The sequence below is a fragment of the Convolutriloba macropyga genome, chromosome 6 (genome assembly GCF_964194025.1).
Source record: "Convolutriloba macropyga chromosome 6, txConMacr16.3, whole genome shotgun sequence".
NCBI classification, from domain to species: Eukaryota; Metazoa; Xenacoelomorpha; order Acoela; family Convolutidae; genus Convolutriloba; species Convolutriloba macropyga.
Genome location: NC_134473.1, coordinates 25632676 through 25656495, shown reverse-complemented (window position 1 = coordinate 25656495; position 23820 = coordinate 25632676). Strand labels below are relative to the sequence as shown.

At 36.6% G+C, this 23820-nt stretch overlaps 1 protein-coding gene across 2 annotated transcripts; it reads left to right on the top strand.

Moving 5' to 3' along the window:
* Positions 1-1314: 1314 nt before the first annotated feature.
* Positions 1315-23277, top strand: LOC142340891 (uncharacterized). 2 transcript variants are annotated; one of them, XM_075391661.1, is made up of 4 exons: positions 1315-1449; positions 3775-4030; positions 13324-13393; positions 22829-23277. In XM_075391661.1, exons 2-4 carry the CDS (start codon positions 3830-3832, stop codon positions 23248-23250), a joined length of 693 nt encoding a protein of 230 aa, XP_075247776.1. In that variant the 5' UTR covers positions 1315-1449; positions 3775-3829; the 3' UTR covers positions 23251-23277. The 2 variants fall into 2 exon arrangements, with proteins under 2 accessions (XP_075247776.1, XP_075247775.1); XM_075391660.1 differs by lacking the exon at positions 22829-23277 and adding an exon at positions 20858-21284.
* The last annotated feature ends 543 nt before the right edge of the window (positions 23278-23820 follow it).

The following is a 23820-nucleotide window of genomic DNA, read 5'->3' as shown; positions in this document are numbered from 1 at the left end:
GTTCTTTATTGTCTAATTGTTACCAAGCCTATATATGGACTGGTCCCATGTCTTTTTTGGTTAAATACAAGTTATTTTGTTTAGTTCCAGTTTTATCTGACGCTATTTTGACTTTTTTATTAACTTTTGTTTTTTTTTAAAACGGACAAATTTTTTGGTGTAATTAATGTTTGTTGTTGTTGTTGTTGTTGTTTGATTTTGCTGTTCGTCTTGACTCGCTTTCTTAAAATTGGCATGTTTCATGAATCTAATATATCATTTTTCAATCCACTGAGTTATTTTCTTTGGAGGCTATCTTCTCGTTCATACGCCAATTTTTTTTTTGAAAAATACCTGAATTTTTGGGGTTTTCTATCTGTTCCGCATTTGGTAGACAATTATGCCAAAATTTTGAATGAGCGGGGTCGGAACCTTATGTACAATCCCACATTACCGAGCCTCCTTGTTTATTATATAGTAAAACTGAATTTTATTTCCATTGTTGTGTTAATCGAATTCATAATAACAGCTCAATTATTAAATGAAACGTTTTAAATATTTCTTACACGCCTTTATGAGTTTTTAGTGAGTAGATTGCACTTAGTTTTGTGATAATACGCACCCACAAAAGAGGAGTGCAAAATGATTGTTTAGGCAATGAACTGTACAAATTTTCAATGTTGGTTGATGTTATTATCGGATGATGGTCAAATTTAACCAGGGCATTAGTAATTCGGAATCGTTTGCACCTTTGGCTTTACATTCTTAGAACATAGACAATTCGAGTTATGTTTGTGTTCTTTTTGTTTATTTTTTTCATTTAACTCTTTTTGCCACGAAAGAATTTGTGTTTTTTTTTAATTTGTACGTTGTAACGCATAAACAAGCTCCAAAATGCATTTGTTTCATTATTAGTGAATGCGATTGCTCATTTCTGTTATCTTTTTGCGTGTTTCATAGTTTTCCTGCTACGTTTTGAGTTCGACAAAGCCATTCAGAACCACGTATAAACCTATTAAAAACGTTTTACCGAGCTAGTTCATATAAAACCAAAATCATACGGAAGACTCGGCTGAAACGTTGATCAGCTTGAGAGCTCAGATCTCACTGTACCCCTTGTCAGCTTACCAAGAAGTCCGGCTCGCCCATACCTGTCTACTGCGGTTGAACGCTTCATCATGGGGAAACCTAGTGAACTATTTATGCTCATATGCATTTCTATAGAATAACTTGGAGTACTGCATAACAAAACTGACGGTTCGATATAACCAATGCTGTTTTGCTAAACACTCCTTTATGCCGATTGTTGGTTTTGCAGTACAGTTATTTGTAGATTAGTGAAACAACAAATAGATCAAAACATTCAATATAAAACTACCTATCAAATCTCATTTCTGGTTGCTCACTGAAGTTCTCTGTTAAAGTTCTTCAGTTGGTTATTAGTGAACGATTCTTAACGCATCGCTAGAGGTAAGCAATTTCTATGGAAGAAAACCACACTTAAAACCTTTTGTTTTAAAATTCAAATAGCGTTTATTCGATAAAATTTATAACGCAGCCCTCAGTTAATTTTAATTTAATTTGTTTTTTGACATCGTTAAAAATTTCAGGTCGAAACGGAAGGACCAAGATTTTTAATATACTCTGTCCGTTGCTATGGAAAAATAGCCCCAACCTAATTTTAAATCCATTGAGAAAATTTTTAGAGAAGTTGACTATCAAGTAGACGGGGAGAGAAGTGAGATATGAGGCTTTTGAGAAAATCAGAACAAATCCAAATATTTGTTAGAAAAATAGCTTTGACAATTTTCAGATTCTAGCGACCATAACCTCCAATCACTTTTTTTGGCCGAATTTGCGGATTTAATTTACATCACAATGGCTTAATTAGTTTCCCAAAATACCAAGATTGAGGGTAAGGAAAGAATTTCATGGAGCTAAAAGCATGATGCACGCTTGGAAGACAGTTACTCAGAATTCTTTTTTTCACAAAATTCTTAAATTTCTAGAAAAAAACTTAAAGATCATTTTCCAGACGCAGCATTCAGTTGACAAGGCAAGTAAATATTAATAAGGGATGAATTGGTAACTTTGGTACCAAAACCATAAAACTCTAACTACTGCTACCAAGATAACAATAAATCTTAATTTAAAAAAAAATAAATTTGCAGTTTCTTTCCCAATACAATGATCAATTTTTGAGCAACAGAACTTTTTTCACTAAACAAAAACAATAAAACAGTATGTCTGTTGTTTCTGACAGCTAGTTTTGCCATGTTAAGTTGAACATCGTGGTTTATTACAACTTTTTCCTTAAATATAGCTCCCTTAAAGATAAGCATATTTTAACTAGCAAAAACTTTTGCATTTTTGACATCTAAAGGTACTCTTTTGGCAGATCCAAGTTTCTGTGCTATTAGTTTCGTTAATTTTAACGAATCAAGATAGATGGTCAATAAAGGAGTTGAAAAAAGTTATTTCAGTAGTGGAAACAGCTTAGGTAATCCAGGCTGCCTAAGTAAAAATATTGATTGTGCTCTACGACTAATTAAGGTCACTCAAACATTTATCATTTTTTAAAATTCACTTTTAAGCAGAGGAAATGCAATGGGTCGGATTAACTAAAGGGTGGCGGTCAAGCAAGCCAATAGGCAATCAAGCCGAATTTTGAAAATGAGGTCAAGTAAGCCAAAAAAATTTGGTATACCCGTATTTTAAGTTGCACCAGGCGGGCCGGTGGGCTTCGCCGCTTTAACCGGCCTGCGGTTTCCGGATTACATCCCACAGCGAATGAGGGGCATGGCCTTGGACGGCGGTCCGCTGGGGCCCGTACCAATTAGATGTCTAAAAATTGACGTCTTTTTGTTTCTTTTGCGCATTGGAATACATTATGCCTATAATACTACACGCAGTTTTGATTGTAACGGCTAACAATTTATTATTTCTGATATATTACATAACTTTCGGCTTACTTTTAGGCCGACTTATTATTACTTCGGCTTCTTTTGCGTTCACCTAACTAAAGTTTAACCCCGATTTATTTGTTCCTTTTCTGAAAAAAACCTATATCAACCCGCTGCCGTATAATTCTCTCCCGTGTTCTCATGGGCAATCAAATCTTGATTCTGTTACATGATCAACATTTCTTTATAAGTTTGATTTTTTTCTGGTTTTTCAGCTCGACAAGGATTATAAGAGACGTGGTTTTCAATCAATTTTTGTGACATTTTAATTGGGTTGCTTTTTCAAATCAGGTGAGCTAACATCGAAGCAATAATTTCCTTAGATAAAACAACTTTTATGAAACTCTTTTGCGAAGCAGAAATGTTTTTCGTTATCGTCTTTTGAAAAAAGAAAGCGAGAAAAATAGGTGCCATACAAAAATTACTCTAAGCGAAAAAAAATTGTTTCCTTCAATCTGTCAAGGTACAGGAAAAAAATTTGGTACCGATATTTTTGCTGGAAAAACTTTTACGGATTTGAAAAGTTTCTCTGATTGTGTTCCGATGTTTATGCAGCATTCTTTCTGTGGGAATTCTGTCATTTTTTTGTAGTTTCGTGCTTCTTTTACCATTTCGAAAACTTAAATTTAGTTTCAATTAATTTTAGTTAATATATAGTTTAGCTGTATGGTTTAAGAGCGTAAATCTTGTTTTGTTTGGTTTTCCTAGAACGTTTAGTAGTTAGTTCAATTTTTTCACATCTCTTCGGCCATTTGAAACTGGGCATCTTATTCATCATCAGAACTACAGTTAAGTTAATATCAAAGTCCAAAACTTAAACAGATTATTTTAGAACATAAAAAACGACTGTGCAATTGGAAACATATAAACTGCAGCTTTTCAATGCAATGGCTGGTTCCATGTGCTTCAACACTTGTGTGCAACACACTCTGGTGGAGCGGATGGAGATAGATGTGAATTCAGCTTACATGGTGTCCTTTGATGCTAGGAGTATTGGGAAAGAACTGTCCAAGGGATACTTTTTTATAGACTGTTTCGACACCAATGGGTACAGCATACAATCCGTTGAAGTTAACAGGAAACTACAGGCAGGGCTAATTTCAAACAGAGTTTGAGCTTTTTCCTGGTGCTTTTTTTCCGGGTGGGTTTGTTCAGTACCAGATTATAATGCTATCAAAGTGCGTGTTTCAAACACGGCTTTCGTGGCTGATGAAATGAAAGGCACAATTTCATTCGTCCAGATCCGCACAGCGGCTCAAAATGTAAGCAAGTGTTTTAAAATGACTCTAGGTTACCCTTGTCGAGTTTTTACCCCCAAAAAGATGCAAGATTAGGGGGTAATCGGGGGAATTTTTTTAGCCAACTTTTACATCGTTTTGGGGTTTAAGGAGGGGTAATTCGATGTAAGAGTGGGGGTAAATGGTGCAAGATTAGGGGGGGGGGGGTAATTTTGGGGGTAAAACGATGTAAGAGTAGGGTAAAACAATGCATGAGTTACTCTCCATTACCCCCTTACATCGTTTTACCCCCCCCCCCCTCTTCCCTTTCAAGTTGTGATATCCCTGACTGTAGAGATACAATTCGTGTCACAAATCCACTCAGAGTTAGGTGAATGGATTCGAGGTGCGAATCCAACTTTTACTGAATTATTGGATTACCACTTTTAGACTTAGCTACAATCGTGTTGCGATTGCAGACAAAATTCGTGAGAGTGGAATTCCTCCTCAAATCAATAGGATCTCGACTAGTGCAAAACAGACTAGATTGAATGCAACTGAATTCAGAAACAAGATTCAAGAGAATGAATAAATAATCAAAAGTGGGGGATGTGAACAATCTGAAATATTGACTTTTTAGTCGGCGGTAAATTACCTGTATGTGAACGATGACTTTAGTCTGACAAGGACAAGAATAAAATAATTTAGTACAACTTAATGAACATGAACTAAAATAAGGTACAACCGTACCACATATCCTGGGCTGAGCAAAATATTAAACTGAAACAGTGAAAAATTTATGATAATATTAACATATGTACTGGTTATTATAAATAATAAAGATTGTGAGCAACAACAGACGAGTAGCTGAGAAGTAGTGGAAAGGTGGCTCGAATGTGGAAGTAAATTAAATCAATGTAAATTGTCAACATTTACAGTAAAATGTATGCACGCAATATAAATTAAGGCACAATCGCGATGCAAATCCTGCAAAAGTGTAACACAGGAGATATGGTTACATGAGCAACATCAAATTTAACTAAAGAATACCCAACACGAACACAAATTTAAGGTACACACTAAACATGAAATGAATGGAAAAGTGATACAATTCCATATTTAACTGAACAATTACAGAATTTAAATTTTTAACAATTGAACAATTAATGATGACAGTTTAAGCAGTTTTGATTCAAATTTGGTTTTCGGCGTCAAAGACGCTCATACTTATTTCCCGTGCATAATCGCCATAGTCATAATCCACAGGTGACCATGTTCCCACTGGAGGGGGCGCAGGAGGGCGCACCACTCGCAGTTCGTAATTCGTATCAGGTACAGGAGGCTGTGCTGCTTCTTCCTGAATGATAGTCTCTATCACAGGATTTGCGGGTCTTTGTTTTTTCGAGACAGGAGCAGCCAAATCGTCACTCAAAGAACACACCGAACTTTCAAATCCGTAGTAGTCAGGCGCGCGGCGATTACGTTTAGTGTGGGAAGTCGATGGAGAGGCAACCGATGATGTTGCAGAGGAGGCAGCAACAGATGAAGCAATGGAGGTGTTCAGCGTGGCAGATGTAGTACGAGAACGTTTACCTCCTGCTTGGGGTTTTCGGGGTTTTCGAGACGCCATGGCTTTAGAAATGTTGCTGTTCGCAGATGAAACTCCCGAAGCTGCATCAGACTGGTTGGAGCGATGACGGATTTTAATTTCTCCGCGGAATTTTTTCTTCAATTCTTTGGTATGTTGCGCAATCTTCTCCTCGGTCGTTTTTTCATACGGCAGATGTCGACGTTTAGCGTATTCCCATAGATCTGTATTGCGTTCGGCACGGGTGCCGAACTTAGCAATATCGCTATTTTGGACACTGACCTCAGGTACTCCTGGTTCCTTAATGACTGTAGTAGTATTAGATGTACGGACAACTGTACTACCGGGGGCCAGGGTTTCCCAGAGTCCGCGAAGGTCTCAATTCGTACGCTTCGTTACTTTCCGAGCCAACTTAAGGTCCAGTGACTGCTCTGTCCGTGGGATCGGATTATTCAATTTTGGGTGCAGAATGAAACGGGAGATAGACTTGTTGTGATCACCATTGTAGCGGCGACCTGCGTCTACCTGAGCTCTCTGCACGGCCTCGTCGATCAAGATATCACTGCGATCCCCCGTCACCCATCCATTTTCGTCCAAGTAGTCTTCAACTGGGACGGTATCAGCGTCTAAATAGTGGTGAAGAATGTTTTCATATGATAAGTTAGATGATTTAGGTGTTGTACTTATATTACTCAGTGGTGTATTTGGCTTTCTTCCAAAATGTTCTTGGAAAGGTGTTACGTTTGTTGTCTTTTGTTTGCTTATACGTAATTGATATACAATTGACTTTATTGCTTCTTTAATTATGAATGTATTATTTCTATTGTCTAATTTCATACAGCCTAAGCGTCTTTTAATAGTTTGTATCAAACGCTCCACTAATCCTATAGCTCTATGATCGTTTGCTGGGGTAGTGAGTATGTTAATATTATGTTGTTTACAAAAGTTTTTAACTTTATAACCTATTAGGCAACGTGCTTGATCTAATCTAATGTTTCGAGGGACACCGTGAATTTGAATGTAGTCGTCTAGAAATTTAAGAACATTGGGTCCATTCGCTTTATCAAATACTTCTACAGAAGGATATTTAAAAAAATGATCAATACATGCAAGAAAATGAATATCTTGATCTTTTTCATTGGTGATTGGACCTCCAAAGTCAATTTGTATTTCTTCATTCGGCTCTGTACATGGCAATAAAGGTTTCCATTTAGACGCCGGAATAACAGGCTTAAGATTCTTACCAATATCAGTACAAGGCTTGCACTCGGCCACTTTGTTCAAAATTTCTCGGTGCATATACGGCCAGAACGCGTATTGCCCGAGCGTTATCATGCCCCAACTTCCCGGATGTGTTAAGTGGAGGCTTTCCAAGACCGCGTCCTGAATCGAATGTGGAATCGCTACGCGTTCGTCCACACAAACACATCCCGAGCGGACATGTAAATCCCTCCAGTACGAGAAGAGATAAGGATTCACTTCCTTACACCTTTGGGGGTCATTTTGAAGGATGCAGTCACGTACTTCCTTCAGAACTGCATCTTTACTGGTGAGAATCCCTTTGTGAAGAGTTGTGTTAAGTTGTTCTCAAAGACCTCTTCTTTTGACAGTTCCAAGTTTGGTGATGTTTGACCTTCATTCGATGAGCGGGTGGTATTCACTCCTGAATTGGGGTTAGACTGGAACGTGACCCGGCTGTGTGTAGGGGGAGTTTGCGGATTAGATGCAGAGCTGCTCATTGTGTGATTATGAATTGAATGGATATGTGATGTGTATGATGGGAAATTAAGATGAGGCTGGATTTGAACTGGCTTTGTACTACTAGTAGAGAGAGATTGGAATTGTGCTGCGTTTGCAAAGTTTTCAAGAAGCAACTGAGTTGTATTACGATTAATGGCAGAAAGCAATTTAGAATAGTTTGTTAAGCGAGGATGCGAGGCACGTGTGGAATTTGTGTGAGTAACGCTGTTAAAGTGCTGTGATTGACAGGTTTGTGGTGTGGTATTTACATAAATTGCAGCAATAGCGTCACCAATGCGGGTAATTGTTGCTACCGCAAATTCCTCGTCATATTTGTTTGTAACTTTTGCTTTTTGATTTGGTTGGCGAGAAATATAATCTACCAGCCCAATTTTTGCACCGGGTATATGTTCAATATTAAAATCAAAAGGTAAAAGACGATCGATCCAGCGTGTTAATCTACTATTATAGGATTTATTTGATCTATGTTCTTTATAATGGAGAGTAATGCTCGGTGATCCGTGATAATTGTGAATGATTTGCCAAATAAGTAATATTTAAAATATTCTACAGACCACACCACACCTAATAATTCTAGTTCATTAATACTATAGCGTTCCTCAATAGAGTTGAGGAAACGAGATGTAAATGCAACTGTGTGCCAGCCCGTAGGCGAACGTTGTTCTAATGCTGCTCCTAAACCCGCTCTTGAAGCATCGCATTTGATCCGCGTTTCCAAGTGAGGATTATAGTGTGTGTTTTCTGTGGTGTTTTGCAACTTTATCTTTAATTGCTTGGAAGTGTGTATCATGTTCAGTGTTCCAAATGAATTTTGTGTTCTTTTTTAATAAGGGACGAAGGGGATGACACAATTGGGACAAATTAGGGATAAATTTTCCGAGGTAATGAACAGAACCTAAGAAAGATCTAAGTTGTTTTAAATTTTTAGGTGCTGATAGTGAAGCGATTGCCGCTGTTTTTAACTCAAGTGGAGCTATTCCTGATTGACTTAACTTATGTCCCAACCATTCAATTTCGGTTTTTGCAAAATGACATTTAGGTAAGTTGATTCCTAAGTTATCCTCATCTAATTTCTTTAAACATTTATAGACGAGTTTTAAGTGGTCATCTTAAGAACCACGACTAACTACTATAATGTCATCCAGAAAACAATAGGTATTTTGAAGTCCAACTAAAGTGTAATCCATCACTTTTTGGAAAGCTGCTGGCATATCAGTTAAACCGTAAAAACCTGTAATAAAACGGTATGTTCCAGTTCTCTCACCGCTAATAATATTAAAGTTACAGTGTTGAGCCGTTTCTGGGTATAATTTAAGTTGGCTGTATGCGTACTTCAAATCCAGTGTTGAATAATATGCTGTTTCTTGTGATGCGGATGTATTCAAGTTCTGTTGAATTGTGTCAATCAAATTATCAATATTTGGCATTTGATATTTGTTTTTATGAATAGATTTATTTAAGATTTTGGAATCTAAAGCTAATTTAACTGTTTTATCTCTTTTAACTGTAATGACTATAGGTGAAATAAAATTTTTATCTGAACAACTGTTCAATTTTATGATGTGTTTTTCGTCAAGTAGTTTTTTAAGTTCTATATTAACTAGTGGTTGTAAGTTAATTGGAACTCGTCGCCCTTTTTGATGTGTAGGTGTAAATTCATTATGAAATGTTGACTTTACTGAATGTTTTAAAGATTTACCGATACGGGTGATGAGATCTGGAAAATCAAAAGAGATCTGCCTCTTGATTGGACATTGATTTTGATCAATATTTGCAACTTGTTTCAATTGAATAACAGAAAATTCTAGCTTTGGAAAGAGATCTCGTCCAATGATGGGTCGGTGACCGTCTTCCACGACAGTTACATCAACGCCCGTGGCTATCCAGTCATTACATTTTATTGATGTATTGATTACACCGACAATCTTGATTATATCATTAGAAAAAGTTTTCAGATCATGTATTTCGGGTGACTGTACCCAATAACTTTCTCTGCATTCGGACACCACTGTGTCCGCCAGACTTTTGTTTACAATAGTGCATACGCTTCCCGAATCCACCAATGCTTTTGTGCATGTATTTCTAACACAAATGACTAAATTTACGGGTTCTACCTCACGAGTGTCGGTTTTGATGGAAATTGCTGCTACACAGTTATCGTTATAATCGTCGTAATCGGAGTCGTAGTTGGCATCGTAAATGCTTTTCTGCTGTAGAAGCTTGCTGATGTTGTTAACTTGTTCCGCCGCCGTTGTTGAAGTACCTACTGTAGCTGCCTCAGAAAACGAGTCATCTACATAGTTTACTCTAGGTTTTGGTTTACTAGATTGTTTTGATTTGCGACAAACTTTTGCAAAGTGATTAGCGATTCCACAATTTTTACAAGATTTTCCACGAGCAGGACAGTTTTGTCTATGAGAAGGAGTCCAGCCATAGCCACAATTTGGGCAAATCGTAGGTTTGACAAACTGATTTGTCGGTGCTCGGGTTCTATTCCACGATCCTTGAACACTATTTATCGATTGACTTGAAATTTCATTTGTGGTGTTGGGAATTGGATTTCCAGAAATTTTCAATTGGTTTTGTATTCCCATTTCAATGTTCATTGCAACCTCGAGAGCTTTTTTAGCCGTCCGTGTTTCTTTGAGTAGTTCACTTTGGATTTCACCATCTTGCATATTAGCAATGAAGACATCCCGAATGATCGACTCCTCGTGACTTCCTAGATCACAGTTTAGAGACAACTCTCAAAGACACCCGTAGAACTTTTCCACAGGTTCTCCTTTCATTCGTTTTCGAGTGAGAAATGTGTATCGATCAAATGTGATATTTCTTTGCTTAGTGAACACCCTATCAAGGCAATCCCAAAGAACTTTTGTTGTCACTCTATCGATCTGGATGCTCGGTTCTTGCGAACCAAATATTCGTCTCGCTTCCATTCCCAAGCTGAGGTATGTTAGAGAAACTGCTTTGCTATCACAGTACTTCCAAGGTTTTTCTCCACACAGTATGCCAACAAGTTCTATTTTTTGACATCTATTGAGCCACGAATTTTTGAGCTGTTCGTTTCTGGTACGTCGTTCTCGTTCACTTTGAGCTGTGCTATTTTCGACATCATCCTCGTAAATAGGTTCTGGGGGTAGAGTGACCTTGTCCGGAGGGTCGTCAAGGAGAGTGTCAATTGAAATTCCTTCTTTAGCGATGATAGCCAATTTTAGCATGATCTGCCATCTATCCCATCGCAATGGAGGTTCATGTGTTGGTTTATCCCAAAAGGGCTCGATTCCCAAGAGTGCACGTTCTTTTAGTTGCTGACTGCGCCATGTGATATCCCTGACTGTAGAGATACAATTCGTGTCACAAATCCACTCAGAGTTAGGTGAATGGATTCGAGGTGCGAATCCAACTTTTACTGAATTATTGGATTACCACTTTTAGACTTAGCTACAATCGTGTTGCGATTGCAGACAAAATTAGTGAGAGTGGAATTCCTCCTCAAATCAATAGGATCTCGACTAGTGCAAAACAGACTAGATTGAATGCAACTGAATTCAGAAACAAGATTCAAGAGAATGAATAAATAATCAAAAGTGGGGGATGTGAACAATCTGAAATATTGACTTTTTAGTCGGCGGTAAATTACCTGTATGTGAACGATGACTTTAGTCTGACAAGGACAAGAATAAAATAATTTAGTACAACTTAATGAACATGAACTAAAATAAGGTACAACCGTACCACACAAGTATTTGAATGTATCTGGGTGTGAAGTTTGCGTCTGCTTTTGGTGAGAATTTGGTTTAAATTTTGGGTGAAAATTTTCTACAAAATTTTTTGAATGTGGTTGAAAGAGTTAGAACAAGGATGGACGATTCAAAAAAGATAAATAATTATTTAAAAAATTTATTGTTTTTGACCAAAATTGATAGCAAATTTTGTAAATTTGTGTCTTTTTACAACTCAAAGAGGATCTAGTTTCGACACAAGGATGAGTATTGGTGTTCTATTATACAGGTTCTTTAAGCAAGTTTGTTCATATCTTGTACTTTGATTTCTTTGTTTCCGAACCTTGACTTCTATTGTTAAGACCTTAAACATTGCTTTCAAACATTGAGTTTTAAAAATAGCTTCAAATTAAATAGTTTTTAGAAACTGTAGGTAATATTCGAAAACGGAAAGTCATTTTTGGAAAATTCTTTCCGTATCAGGTCTTCCACTCTATCAAATGTGAAGAGACCCTCGCCACCCCACCAACTTACCTCTCCCCAACTACCTATCCTGGCAAAAAAAACCTCTTCTTCTTTGCATCAAAAACTCTACTTAACCCCCCCCCCCTCCTGTCCCACCTAATTTGAAAGTCCCTCTTCTCCCACCCAGTCACCAACCTACCCCGTCAAAACTCTTCTACTACCCTCCCCCGAAGTGCCTTCTAATCTACCCACGCAGTTTTCAGCTCTCCAAATCCACTATGCTCACATAACAAACCCCGGCCCCGATCCTACCCCAATTACCCCACTCCAATCCCTCCAACCAGCTTACCCCTCCCTTATTACCCCCGGATTAAACATTAGCCACCTTCCCCACCCAACATCCCCTCGGATCTGAACTAAAATTATAGTCTGCTTTTTTAAAAACACTTTGTATTTTTTAGGCAATCAATTTTCTTGTTATTAATTTTGAGCTGAAGCAATTTATTTAACCACTGGCACTTTCAATTATTTCTTTTCCAAAAATCTTTTTTTGATTTCTAACGCTGACTTCTGTTTTTGAATATTGCACCTTCACAGTTACTTAGTTTCATATCTATTGTGCAGGCTTTAAATCCACCTACCTAACCCAACCCCTCTCCCTCTCACCTAACTGCAAGTTTTACCTACATACAAACCCCCACCGCAGCAAAAAATGCCCTCCTGTCTGCACCCAGCGCCACCACTTCCTACACGAGAACACCGCCCACCTCGCTAGCCTACAAACGTTTTCCACTGCACTTACCTAAACCATCACACACTCCTATTATTAGCCCCCTCAGCCCCCGCATCGCTGAACTAAAAAATGCAATTTAAAAATTCTATTGTTTGTTTTAAGCGGAAAAAACTTTCAACTCCTTTTTTCGTTAATAATTCTGATTTTTAAAAAAATGTTAAGCGGTTTTAGTCACGATTCTTTGAGTTGGTTCCCGTATTCCAATGGCTGTACTTTTTCGGCTACGGTAAATTTGTTTATGATTTAAAGTTGACTACTTTTTCTCGAATACTGACTTCTGTTTTAAAACGTTGACTTCATTTTTCGAAAAATGGGCTTTAACAGCGGCTTAGTCTCTAATAAATGACACTTTTTTTCCATTCTTTAGGCAATCAATTTTGTCGCTGGAAATTTTTGTAACTCTCATTTATGTGAGAGGGAAAGTTTATTTTTTCAAATTTTGAAGCCTTTTTCATTGTTCTAACGGCTGTTTTTCACAAAAAAAATTGGTAGACCGCTTTTGGGTTTTCCTTCTAAAATGTTCAATTTGATTTCAGGTCGTTAGTATGCCGCTCCTGACTTCTTGATTTTTGCCGGATATAAATTCCTCTCATTCAAAAAACAATTCTGTTGCTAGAACAAAACCGAATATAATATAGGCATTTGAAGTATCTGAAGTACCCGAGGGGTTAAAACGCACGAATAGCATGCAGGAGATTGCGGAATAAATTTCATTGCTAGTCAGAACCCACTCAATTAAGTTTCCGTGCTGGTCGTTTGAGAGAAATTGGTCCAACATTAGCCGGTTTTTTTTCAGACAATAAACAGTATTTTGGAGTTAGTTCTGCTGTAGTTTCCAGCCGTCAAAATCATTGGCATCAGCGAGGACCGCAAAGTTCTATCAATTGAGGAGGAAACAACAGGTAATGAACAATTGGTACCCCAAGTTAAAAATGTGTCCCAAAGTAAACTGTTTATTTTGTTGATCAATGATTCAGGCGAAGGCGAAAACAGCCAAATAGCAGATGAAGTTTGGTTCATTTTGTGTTGAACATTTTTTCCCATAATGAATACAATTAAATCTTTTTTGTGCAAGAGATGAGGAATAAATTGGAACAAAAAACTATTTTTGCGAAAAAATATCGAAATACATTAAAAAAAACAGTAAGCAACAAATCAAAAAAAAAACATTTCGTTCAATTTTTGGAGTCTTCAAGGTATATTTCGCAGGAAAAACTTTGCTTTCAATTATTTAATCTTCTGTCAACAATTTTTTCTTCCTTGGATAATTCGATTCAAAAGTGAATCCATTGATAATAATCTCCTGATCCATTTTCTTTCCGCTTAATTGTAGTTTTGCCCATTGCTTTTCGCCCTATGTTGTTATCACCCGATTACTTTCAACGAAATGTTTTTGTCGTTTTCTATTCTCACTTCAGGGCTTAGAAACCTCGAGTAAAGCCTAATCTTTAAAATCGTTTTCAAAGTAAATCTAGTTCATAAGTTAATTTGAATAAATATTTGAATTATCAAAAAGTTCCGTGCCTGAAAAAAAATTTCTTTGAAAGTAAACCAAAGAGTTTGCAAAAATTCTAATAAAAAATTTGGATTTTTTAACCTCCTTAGGAGACTGTCTTAAAATCAATTCAATCTGCCGACAAGGAAGTTAAGTTATGACAAACCTGGTTGAGGTGACCTTTGATTAGACCGTGCAGACGAAAGTAACCTCTGAGCAGACCATGACAGACCAGACTGAAGTGTCCACTGATCAGACTGAAGTGCGCTCGAAACACAGTGTGCACTCGGAGTGCGCTTGAAATTGTCTCTGATCAGACCTTGCCAGACGGAAATAACCTTCTGATCAGACCGAAATCAGACCCTTGTCCAGAAGATTGCGCGACCATCGCCGTGACCAAACCCAGACTATTGTCCAGACGATTGTGCGCTCAAAATTAGTTCTGATCAGACTATTTTGCGCTCGAAATATTCTAATTAGTGAAAATTTCTACTATGAACGAATTTTTAATTTTGCTATAATATTTTCTTTTCTTAAATTGATGTTTGCTGTTTGAAATTCATCTAAGCAAAAGCCAATTCTATAAGTATTGACAATGAATAAAGCCCAACTGCTGAGAAGAAAAATGATTTAGTAAACCATTAGGTGAATATTTCTGACACAATGGAAGAAGTTAGACAGCAGTCCATATGAAACGTCGTGGTATACAGTGATTCAAAAATTCCTCTTAAGGGGACCCACATTTGCTATCAGCTGGACCCCTTTGGTTCCGATTAGAGCCTACAGACTTTATATGTTTCTCTGATCAGAATGCTGCTTTTGTTGCCTCTTGGCAGAGCCAACACCTCTCAGCAAAAAATGCAAAATCGAAAAAAACGATTGAAATGGTCTCTGATCAGACCCAATTGCGCTCAAAGTCTTCTTTGATCACACTAATGTGCGCTTGAATCCACCTCTGATCAGACCAACGCATACGGAACTGACTTCTGATCAGACCATTACCATCCGGAAGTGACCTCTGATCAGACCATCCTCAGACCGAAGTGACTTCTGGACATACTATTGTGCGCTCAAATTTTGGTCTGGAAACTCACCCTGTGCGTTGGACTTTTACTGTTAAAACTGGTAGCATTTTATATTGGAAAATCAATTCACATACTCTGCTCCAATTCCTTAAGAGTTTGTGATTTTGATGAAAAGTAATTGCAATAGTTCCCATTATAACAATGCTTCCAGTTTTAACAGTATAAGAAACTTAGATCAGCAAAAACAGCTGCTTAGTTGAACTTATTAATTTTCAATTATGTCAGCGTGAACCACTTATGCGTAAAACAGAACGTAAAGATAAGTCGCCGTTGTCTCATGTGCAGCGAAAAAGAAGTTTGCCTTTATTAATATAAGCAGCTAGTACTTCAATGATGACAGTCGCAGGTTTGATTTTGCAGTGAAAATGAGACAAACGTACAGTCAAGAAAACTATTTGATGCGAAAGAGTCTTTTTTAATTGATTGTATTGCCCTTAAAGAGCACCAAAACATTTTCCATATCTGTGAAAAATACATCCGAAGGCATTTACTGTTGATATGGTCATTCCATTGTTTCCCTACAGTTCATATAAATTTTTTTGCGTTGAAAAATTTTCAGTGCACTTAAATGTTGTATTACATTCTCTGGCACAAGTTTCAAAGCGTAGCATGAACTTTCACAATTAATCAACTGTTTTTCATTTATAAAATTTACATCTGAGGCCATTAACAATGCGCCCTACTCGTAAAGTAGACTATTTTTGTACCCCAGTCTACTTTTTTTGTCATGCCAACAGAAGTTTAACATGTCGCTTGAAAGGATGATTTCAATAAAGTTTGGACGATTTAGAATTGATGCATGTTGTTCAACAATTTTTTGGGTTGCTTTTCATTCTGCTGCTGCTCTCACTTGTTTTTCAACTGGATTGTGATAATTCATAACCAGATCACTCTCAATTCTTTTGTAAAAAAAGAATAAGGAATGGAATAAAAATTTGAAGAGTAAAGAGGATAAGACGTCTATGAGTTCTTTTTACGCAAGAGAGCTAAAATCAGTCGTTTCTAGGCATCTGAAATTGATTGAGAGTGCTATTGATGCTCAAATCAAGCGTATCCCATTGTGATTTCATACAAATATAGCAAAAATAGATTTAGTATTTCTAAAAGTCTTCCACAATCTTTAAAAACTTGTTGGTTTTTTAACATTTGATTCTCGTTTGATTATCCCGAAAACAAAAAGATCCGTGTGCCTCTTCAAGCTATGATTTTGTTGCTGATGAGTGTTTCAATTGGATAGTTTTTCTATCATTCCGTAAACCAGTTTAGTACAGCTTAAATTGACTTTGAAAAAGAGTGCCTATAGAGAAAGTGCCGACGGATATTCAAACTTCTATTCAAACCGTAATTAAACTAAACATAAAATTGAACAAAAGGTGCAGAATCTAATGCGGATAAGCATGTCACAGGAAGTATATATTTGTGCAAAGTTCTTTTTAGATTTTATTTCACTCTAAGTTTTCAGAAAATATCTAACGGTTATGCAACCAATGAATTTAATCTTTCCGAATTTCCGTTTCAAATCTATTAGAGCTCTAATTAGCGTGTTTGTTAAAAAAAATTTGTTCATAATTCAATTATCATCTTATTCAAAAGCTGAATAAGTAAGAAATATGAAAAATGCTGAGCCTCAACTTTTATTAGAGAAATGAAAAAAACAGGAAAGCCTTTTCAACAATCGATTCAGTTAATAAAGGCTTTTAAATGATGCCACCATTGTATATCTCCATGAATGATATAAGTCGGCCAATATTCAGTTAACAAAAAAAACAAATCAAGGTAGCATAAAGTTTCTAATCTCGAAATAATTTTGGAGTTTGGTGTTGGAATCAGCAACTAATAATATTTTAAGTTCTGATCTGAAACTTAATTTTTTTGTCGACCGTATAAGAGATCTAGGGCGTGATTATATATAATTACGTCTTAAAATACAAAAAATATGTTAGCATATCGAGTAAATTGTAGAATAAAGTATCTAATACGCTTTTAGATAATGTGACTTGTTTAGAATCGTAGCAGTTGAACATGCATTTGCGAGGTTTTTAAAAAAGTTGTTTTTCTTTATTATCATTAACGCACTCGACTAACTTTAAATGATTTGACAAACGTCAAAAAATTCCGGCAAATTGAATCTTTGATCAATTCAACTTTCATTTACAAAGAACACCAGCCACGAGTCTGTGGACCGCAAAAACTGTAAATAAAAGTTAAACCGCCGAATGAACGAAAGTTAATAGTTTTTTAGTTAGCTAATGTAAAGTTTAGCACTTTTCTAGAAATTGAATATCTTCAAAACAAATTCAAAACGTTTTCAAAACAAATTATGCTTCAGCAAAAAGCTTTAATTGTTAATGGCTTCTCGAAGTTGGCAAACCGTTTTTGTGGTGAAAGATTATTGTTAACTTCGATCATCATATGACAAAATTTTTCGAAGAGTTAAAATTTCTCTCATGCAGGAAGAATATTTTTTATTGTGTTCATCGTTTTTCTCATTTAACTCTTGCCATAATCCTTTTCCACACTGTCGTCTTCTGAATTTCTGCTAGGATCAACAGTGGGGGGACTCTGTCGCCCAGAAGATCGATCAATTAAAATAACCAAAGGTTTTGTATTGGTGAAGCAAGCGTTAATATGTTACTCTGCTATTTCCCCTCTTCCACTCTTGTATGCTGTTGCAAATTAAATTGACTTGAAATAGGTTAGTTCACAATGGGGCTCGTTATATTCTAGCTATATGGATAACAAAGGCAAGAAAATTACTTGCACATCAATGGAAAAGAAAAATTCAAGACAATTTATAATAGTAATTACAATAATAATACCAATATCCGTAGTTCACTTCACAAATGAACTAAATCACACAATATCCCAACTGGTCTTGCAATTACAAACTTCCAGAGTTCAATCTCACTCTCAATCTCTTCCCTGCTTTTAACACTATCTTTTCAGTTTAGTCCCACTAAACCAACTACTTTCTCTCGCTTGTGCCAAAATTTTTTTGGTGTCCCAATTCTGCTGTGTCTCAGCAAATTGTTTCGACCCTGTGTGATCTCTCTGCCTATCACTTCAATTTATACTCAACCAATACTCTCTAATCTTAAGCAAACAAATCTTAATCTCTTAAGTAAACATTGCAACTTACACTTGAAATCTCTCACCATCTGTAGGAAGCCTTTGTTTGCTATGCAAACAAACCAATATCAAATTATGTCATTCAACTGCTATCAACCACTGTTCAACTTCCCCTTATCTTAAGTAAACGACGTTTGGACTCTTATGTAAACAAACCCACTTTACAACATTTCATGCAATTCCCCAGTTAAAACTGCTGAAAAGTCTTCCTGAAAACCTTCAAATTGACCTCTAGGGCTCAATCAGGTCAGGGTCAAAATGAGGTGTCAAGTTGATAAAAACTAATTATTGTCATGGAAAGTCCTCTCATAGTTGCACCTACCTACAAATTTTCATAGCCTAACTCCTAATAGAACACGAGCAATGACCGCGCACACTTTTCATCCACCTCCCGGAGGACCCCAAATTTCCAAACTTTAAAACTCGCGAATTAGTGGTCAAAACGTCTTCGGGTAAAGTTTTCGAGTATTATAGGGTGCCATCAACTTGCCTGCCAATTTTATTGGCCTAGGGATGAGCCGTTGCGAGTCGTTTGAAATCTGAAAATTTTTAACGAGTTGTGGGTGCCAAAACCCTAAAAATCCGAGTTCATGAAAAGTGACCGGAGTGGAAATTTAATGTCACTAAATGCCTCAGGTTGTCATTTTAATACCATTTCAAAGTCATTCGGCCGCTTTCCGGTTTCCGGTTTTCGGAGTGCCGAAAACCGGAAAAAGGCCAATCTCCGATTTTCGGCACTCGGGTCAAAGCGAAGCACCAACTTCTGGTTGGAATCTGGGGTTAAAATATCACCAATCGAAAGCCCTTGAAAAGTTACACTATCCCTCCAAAAATGATAGGGCTACTACCAAAACTCCACGAGCAATTCAAATTTTTTGTTCCGCAGCACGGGCGTGCGCTAGTCCCGTGCAGGTTGGTGTGGGGTCAAATGTGACATTAAAATTGGATTCCTCGTACCCTAATTAGTCTATGCCCCAAACTTCAGGTCAATCCGACTTCAACTCTTCGAAAAGATACTATTTCAATTTAGGTAATAACTAAACTCCTGTGATAATTACCAATATTCTCAAAAATCGCCATTTTTCATCCTAAACACTTCCCAAGATCATGTAAGAACCTTAATTCATACTTGCATGCCATTACGACTGATTAATACCATTATTTCTTACTCAAGCAATCATAATTCACAGTAAAACCTAAAAACCTTCAAATCACACTACTTCCGGTGTTAATAACTGGAGGGTGGGTGGTCTGACTGGCCTGAAAACTTTAACCGCAATAGAGGACCATTAGGGGTCCCTCCCCATAATTGATTGGTTAACAACCAATAACTCTTTCCCATCCCGGGAGGGGTCGGACAAATTATGTACCCTGGGTTTTTCGAAACACTGATAAATTGCATATTCTTATTTCCAAATGCAAATAAATTTCTCCCACAATTTTGTAAACCTTTCCCATGATCACCCAATATAATACTGCGCAATTAAATACTACTACGACTAATTTATACCGTTATTTCATCCATAAACAATCAAATATTTACTTAAATTATCAAAAAACCTTCGAATAACCCCACTTCCTGTGCTAATAACTCAGATCAAAAAAATGTATCCGGCCGCGCATCCCAATTATATATGGAAAATCATTAGAGGAACATCCCCACAAATTTTCACAGTCCAATGATGAATATACCTTACAGAGTTGAGAGGTACAAGGTTTGGGGGTGCCCATTATTATTTTGCAAAATCGAAATCGCACTTTGATTTTCTTCAAATTGAAATTCCAATTCCGTTCTAAGTATCTAGTTCTTTTCAAATGTTCACTCTCTAGTTCAATTCTAAATTTAAATCAATCATTTCGATTTTGGCCTGATGCACAAATACAGCTTTGCTAAGTAAACGAAATATATCGACAGAGCATTAATTTGTTTGTTTAAGGTATATCACTCAACTCCCCTCTCTGGCGCCTTCGAAATAATAACCCTTTAAGAAAGAACGCTTATTTCAAACACCTAATTAACTTGTCTAAGTTGACCTAAAAAATCTAACTTACAATATCTGGTTATAACAATTCCCTGCATCCTACACACAGGTTTAGAAGTTTTGTAATAGTTTGAAGAAGCATATTTTATATATGCTTTATTAACCCAATTTAATGTAAAAAATAAACAATTATTAGAGATATTTGACTACTTTTTAGGGTCAAGTGGATTCTGAAGTTCGGCTTTTAAGTGTTTCGATTGGTATTCACCCTATGTCCACAAAAAATTAATTTAAATTTTTAAACGCCATGCGGCTACTAAAATTCCTTTCGCCTGATATCCCATCCTCTTTATTTCGAATTCTTTCGAAGAAGTTGCAAGTTATAAAAGAGATGCTAAATTCATGCATGTGTTTACAAGATGTATCAAGACTTAATTCACTGGATTGTTTATTCTGATAATCAACCTTATCTAAACACCAAAGATTAAACACCAAAAATGTTAAATGCAAAAATTTAAATTTTGCTAAAATCCGTTTCGCTTAGTTAAAGCAATTAATTGAAATGATGTTTGTCTTTTATGTCGCATTGAACAAAACGAAATTTGTTTCCATCATTTTTTTTTATAAATATAGCAGCGTATTATCATTTGACTTGGGGTAGATGTGTGTGAATAGATTGGGACGATGTCGCACAAAATCGTCTTGCTTTGTATCTGGACGGAGATGTGGAAAAATTGCCTCTACGAGATGGTCTAGCTGCTCGGATAATTGTCAACAAATCATCGACCGAAATTACCCTGCAGAATCTGTTGAGTTCATCGATCAACCTTATTTTTGGTATCACAAAAGCGAGACTTCATGCACACTCTTCATCTTTTGTCTACCCAGCTCTCTCTGGTCACCTTATTCCTTCAGAATGGACTCACTATGAAAGCAGAATTGAAGGGGAGGCTTTTGCGATCAATAACTTCAAGTTTCGACCTGGAACAGTCAGTGTCAGAATCGGGTTTCTAGCCAACCATGGACAAAAAGGCAAAGAGGTTGAAATGGTGGTGAAAAATTTCACCTTCTCCCTAATAAAGTACTCGTTTAACTGAATCGAATATAATAAATCAGAGCAACATCTTTTCCAGCCGTTTAAAAAAGATGTGTAAGCATCGTGTGTTCAATTGGGCAAACATTTTAAGGTACTCTTTGAAGTGAGGTGTAAGCTATACGACATTAAATTATAGAACAAAATTGCGAAACCAAAGATCTCACTTCTTAACTTCGGGTCCCTCCCCATCATTGATTGGTTAACAACCAATAACTCTTTCCCATCCCGGGAGGGGTCGGACAAATTATGTACCCTGGGTTTTTCGAAACACTGATAAATTGCATATTCTTATTTCCAAATGCAAATAAATTTCTCCCTCAATTTTCTAAACCTTTCCCTTGATCACCCAAAACAATACTGCGCAATTAAATACTACTACGACTAGTTTATACCGTTATTTCATCCATAAACAATCAAATATTTACTTTAAATATCAAAAAACCTTCGAATAACCCCACTTCCTGTGCTAATAACTCAGATCAAAAAAATGTATCCGGCCGCGCATCCCAATTATATATGGAAAATCATTAGAGGAACATCCCCACAAATTTTCACAGTCCAATGATGAATATACCTTACAGAGTTGAGAGGTACAAGGTTTGGGGCTGCCCATTATTTTGCAAAATCGAAATCGCACTTTGATTTTCTTCAAATTGAAATTCCATTTCCGTTCTAAGTATCTAGTTCTTTTCAAATGTTCACTCTCTAGTTTAATTCTAAATTTAAATCAATCATTTCGACTTTGGCCTGATGCACAAGTACAGCTTTGCTAAGTAAACGAAATATATCGACAGAGCAATATGCTTTTGTTCATTAATTTGTTTGTTTAAGATATATCACTCAACTCCCCTCTCTGGCGCCTTCGAAATAATAACCCTTTAAGAAAGAACGCTTATTTCAAACACCTAATTAACTTGTCTAAGTTGACCTAAATTATCTAACTTACAGTATCTGGTTATAACAATTCCCTGCATCCTACACACAGGTTTAGAAGTTTTGTAATAGTTTGAAGAAGCATATTTTATATATGCTTTATTAACCCAATTTTATGTAAAAAATAAACAATTATTAGAGATATTTGACTACTTTTTAGGGTCAATTGGATTCTGAAGTTCGGCTTTTAAGTGTTTCGATTGGTATTCACCCTATGTCCACAAAAGTTTAATTTAAATTTTTAAACGCCATGCGGCTACTAAAATTCCTTTCGCCTGATATCCCATCCTCTTTATTTCGAATTCTTTCGAAGAAGTTGCAAGTTATAAAAGAGATGCTAAATTCATGCATGTGTTTACAAGATGTATCAAGACTTAATTCACTGGATTGTTTATTCTGATAATCAACCTTATCTAAACACCAAAGATTAAACACCAAAAATGTTAAATGCAAAAATTTAAATTTTGCTAAAATCCGTTTTGCTTAGTTAAAGCAATTAATTGAAAAGATGTTTGTCTTTTATGTCGCATTGAACAAAACGAAATTTCTTTCCATCATTTTTTTTATAAATATAGCAGCGTATTATCATTTGACTTGGGGTAGATGTGTGTGAATAGATTGGGACGATATCGCACAAAATCGTCTTGCTTTGTATCTGGACGGAGATGTGGAAAAATTGCCTCTACGAGATGGTCTAGCTGCTCGGATAATTGTCAACAAATCATCGACCGAAATTACCCTGCAGAATCCGTTGAGTTCATCGATCAACCCTTTTTTTGGTATCACAAAAGCGAGACTACATGCACACTCTTCATCTTTTGTCTACCCGGCTCTCTCTGGTCACCTTATTCCTTCAGAATGGACTCACTATGAAAGCAGAATTGAAGGGGAGGCTTTTGCGATCAATAACTTCAAGTTTCGACCTGGAACAGTCAGTGTCAGAATCGGGTTTCTAGCCAACCATGGACAAAAAGGCAAAGAGGTTGAAATGGTGGTGAAAAATTTCACCTTCTCCCTAATAAAGTACTCGTTTAACTGAATCGAATACAAATTAGTGCGACATCTTTTCCAGCCGTTTAAACAAGATGTGTAACCCCCACTTTACTATTAAAGAGCTGCGCATTTAGCGCCTTTGGCCATGCCTCAGCGGCCCGTGGGACTTATGAAACTATCACAACCGAACAAATTATCACGACAGAAATTCAATTTTATTATGGGGGTATAATTTCGTGGGGATTTTTTTCCGTGGGGTTTATTTGCTTTGATGAGTGAGGATTTGCTTTGATGGTTTCTCAATTGGGCGCTGTGCAATCTAGCAATAAAATCGAAAAAGCAATCTTAAGACAAATTTTGAGGCAGATATTGGGTGCAATTTAATAATTAACCCTATTTGATATACTTTTGGTGAAAATTAATGCATTATGTTCATCGATATCCGCAAGCAACATTTAAGCTTTCCCCGGCAACAAATTGCGGAAAATTGAAAAAACGATGTGAGTTACTGTTACTATAGCCAACAAAAATTCTAAAGATTTCGAAATTATACGTGTGTAGTTTGAGGCCTAAATTTGTCTGAATTTCAAAAAATGTTCTGCTTAACGGATGAATT